Below are 3,805 nucleotides of genomic sequence, written 5' to 3'. Positions count from 1 at the left end.
GCAAAGCCTCCATGCCCCCTTCTCCAGTCTTCTTTATCTCTGAAGGTTTCCTTACCATCTTGTGCTCTAGACGCACATGGCCCCCAGACAGCTGCACTTTATGACACCTCTTGGCTTTTGTCCGTGTTCTCCTTGTACTGAGAGAGCCTTCTTCCACGTGCCCCAGCCCACCCAGGTCTAGAGAAACTCATCTCTCTCAAGACTCAGTTCAAAAGTAATTTCAACTGTAAAGCTTTTCCTGACCTTTCTGTAAAGAACTGACCTCTCTCTCTCTTTTGCCCACCATCCCCTCTAACGTGCACACTTACGCTTGACCATTTATATGTTTAACTAATTTCCCATCCAGACTCAGAGCGCTTTGATGGCAGAGATGGTGGCGCATTTATATACTAGCACCTATAAGACTAGTTGATAGCAAGTTTTCAATAAGCTTATTTTATGAATTGAGCTTAACTGGATGTACTGAATGACTCTCCATAAGTTAACCTCCCTCCCCTCCTCTCCCTCCCTCTCAACACACACATATACACACAAAGAAGGGAAGAGAAGGCTAAGAAGGGACCAGAGGGGGGCACCTCTTGTGAAAGTTCCACGACCAGTCAGGCTGTCTGACCTTACGTACCATGGATGTCCTCCGCCCGGGGTCTGAAGGCAGAAGTGGGGGGCTGTTTTCCCGGCGTGGGAAGCCCTGGCAAGAGCTGTTTGGAGAACTGGAGCTTCCTGAGTCACCGTACAGCTGTCCCTTCTCAGAAAACAGTCTGGACAGGAAGCTGGCCTTGCGACTGCCGGGGTAAGATCTGTCCCTTGCCTCCTGGACCCTGCTGTCTCTCCTGCTGCCGTCGCTGTGTCTGCAGAGACTGTGCAAGTCTGCAAGGGGTCCCCCTGAGGGCTGTCGGTCCTGGGACTGCTCCCAGGGCCCTGTTGTATGTGGTGGACAATGCCTAGGAGCCATCCTTGTACCTAGCCAGGAGTGAGGCCTTACAGTCTGCAAGCCAAATGAAGACTGGTCTGGCTGCTGTCCTGGGTGCTGAATTCTAGCACCGTCGTCCCAGGGACACGGGCTGTGGACATGGAGCTGTCCGTTGTGCTGATTTTTCTCAGCCCAGTCTTTTTTACTATAGCAAGGGTCTACGTCAAGTTGCCTGGGCTGTGGGATATGCCACGTCGTTTTAGAATTCGGCACATTGACTCGGATCACTTGCTGTTGATTGTTGGCTTGAAGGAGGGAGATTTTCTCAGGGAAAGGAGAGCAAGTCATACACTGCTGGGTCACTGAATGTTTTTTCACATGGAATGGAGGTCTCCTGTCATCCTCAATGCCCTCACTGCTGGATTTGTCATAAAGCGTTTTTATGATTTTCCTGATGCCCAGATGAAATATTTCCAGTATGTTGAGAAACAAAGAGATGGCTGCAATGCTGTGCATAAAGAGCATGAAAATGGTCTTCTCTGTGGGCCTGGACACGAAGCAATCCACTGCATTGGGGCAAGGAGGTTGAGTGCATTTGTAAAGAGGGTGCATTTGAAACCCATAGAGAATATACTGGCCTACCATGAACCCTACTTCCAGCAGAGATCTGGTCAAGACGTGTAAGACGTAAGTACGCAGCAGACATCCTTTCAGCGGGACTTTTTGGATCCTCTTCTGCTCCTCTAATTTCCTCAGTTCTCTATCCATCCTTTGCTGATCCTCCAATTCAAGCTCTGGATTCTCCATCTGGGCTCTAAGCTGTGACTTCTTCCTCTGCCTTTCCTTTTCAAAGGCCCTGAGTCTATACAGTGCATGGCCCATATATACTAGAGAGGGAGAAGACACAAAAATGATCTGTAAAACCCAGAACCTGATCAAGGAGATAGGGAAAGCATCATCATAACAGACAGTGTTGCAACCTGGCTGCTGGGTGTTGCAGGCAAATGCTGACTGTTCGTCATCCCAGACATCTTCAGCAGCCACACCAAGTATCAGCATTCGGAAAATGAAGAGGATGGTCAGCCAGATTTTCCCCACCATGGTTGAGTGGGAGTGAACTTCCTCTAAGATGCCACCCAATAAATTCCAATCCCCCATGGTAAGAGACTAATGTCTGAAACATACAGAAAACACTAAGATTAATAGAATCCATGGGTATAATATATAAAAACACGATCAATACCGCAGGCTCTCTCTTCATGTCAATAAAACTATGAAGGACTTTCCAGCCCTAATACTTATGGTTCATGCTTGCTGAAATATTTCTAAGGAATAGGTTGTGGAAAAAATACAAAAGACCCTCCCCAGTCCAACCCAATTCCTTCCTATCCTCTTCTCTCCTACACAAAGTTGACTGTCATTCTAGTATACTCATTGGCCATCATATTTGTACAATACATTCTATTCCATAATTTTGCCCATTTTTCTAACATATGAAATGCCATATTTACCATACATCTTACATGATCTTAAATAAGTCTCAACTTCTTTAGGAAGTCTTCCCAGCCATCTCAAGTCAGAGTGATTTTCCCATTTCTGAATTCATACATTAGTGCTTGTATTACTCATTTGGTACCGTGCCTAAATGAGCTTTGTGATAGTTGTCTTATGTTCTCTTTTCTGAAAAGGTACTCTTTATACAGACAGAGATGCTTTCTATTTCATTTTGATCTTGACATATGAAGGCATCAATAAACAATAGTTAACTGAATTGTCTTTTTAAAAACTCAGCACCTTGACTCTATCACTGGAAAAATCATCAACAGAAAAACCAAGTAGATCCTCATTATATATTATCGACGGCTCCTACTGCAAGACTGAAAGTACGTGCAGAGAGAATAGAACTCAGCCAAATGAACCCTCAGGATCTGGCACAGGGTAGCAGTAAAGATTCAGCAGGCTCAGAAGCAGTACCAGCAATGACATATGATTAGATCCACAAAGCCATATCTGAAACAGAAGATTTTCATGGAAGCTCTGCTTACTTAGAAGAAAAGTGAATATAAACTGCTTCACTAGCAAGTCTGGGAGCTGCGGAAGAATCAAGGCATAGACCATGAATGGGTCATTGGGTTCACCTTGAAAAAAACAAGACGTTTCTCAAGGTTCAATGAGGTTAAAATACTTGAGGGTTTACAGGCTTCTAATGTGGATGACTTCCAGATATGAAAGAAACAGGAAAAACAGGTAAGTGTTGTTAAGTTAAACAGATAATAAAACAGTTCTCTCCTTCCACAATTCATTTATTCAATAATGTGTACTAAAATTTATCATACAGACACTGTGCTAGATACCAAGGAATTCAACAATAAACAATACTTCATTCAGACTTCACAGTACTTAGTCACCAGGAATTCCCAGTAACATATAAAATGGACAGTGAAAAAGTTATGAATATCAAATAAAAAAGAGAGGAGAAAAAAAAAACACAGAATTGTTATATTTTCCCTACTTATCTCCAAACACAAAAGTAAATTCCAGATGGAATAAAGTATTATATGTAAAAAAACTAAACCATAGAAGTATTGAAGTAAAATGTAAGAGAATGTTCTATAATCTTGAAGTAGAAGCAGGCTTTTTAAGTACATCAATGCCAGAAATTATAACTAGGGAAAAAATTAGATTTTACCCAACAAAACTGGATAGCAAAGGTGGAGATGTCCAGAAGGTATTTGGGTCTAGAGAATAAAAACAAAATATGCAAACTACAGATAAATAAGCATTTGTACATAATCATTGAATAGGTTGAGATCACCTAGGGACAAAAAGAAAAAGTAAGCCAATGGCAGAACCCTGAGAAATAGCATGGGAAAAAGTCTACAAATGAAAATGAGA

The 3,805-nt window shown here is 42.6% G+C and overlaps 1 protein-coding gene across 1 annotated transcript; it reads right to left on the bottom strand.

Moving 5' to 3' along the window:
* Nucleotides 1-436: 436 nt before the first annotated feature.
* Nucleotides 437-2,068, bottom strand: GJA10 (gap junction protein alpha 10). The gene is given in 4 exon segments (XM_043439431.1): nt 437-471; nt 474-551; nt 554-599; nt 602-2,068. Coding segments are annotated over 4 exon segments (1,626 nt in total).
* Between the last annotated feature and the right edge of the window lie 1,737 nt (nt 2,069-3,805).

This window comes from Cervus canadensis, chromosome 20 (assembly GCF_019320065.1).
Source record: "Cervus canadensis isolate Bull #8, Minnesota chromosome 20, ASM1932006v1, whole genome shotgun sequence".
Taxonomy (NCBI): Eukaryota; Metazoa; Chordata; class Mammalia; order Artiodactyla; family Cervidae; genus Cervus; species Cervus canadensis.
Note: the sequence above shows the minus strand (reverse complement) of the source record. Positions and strands in the feature narration are given on the sequence as shown.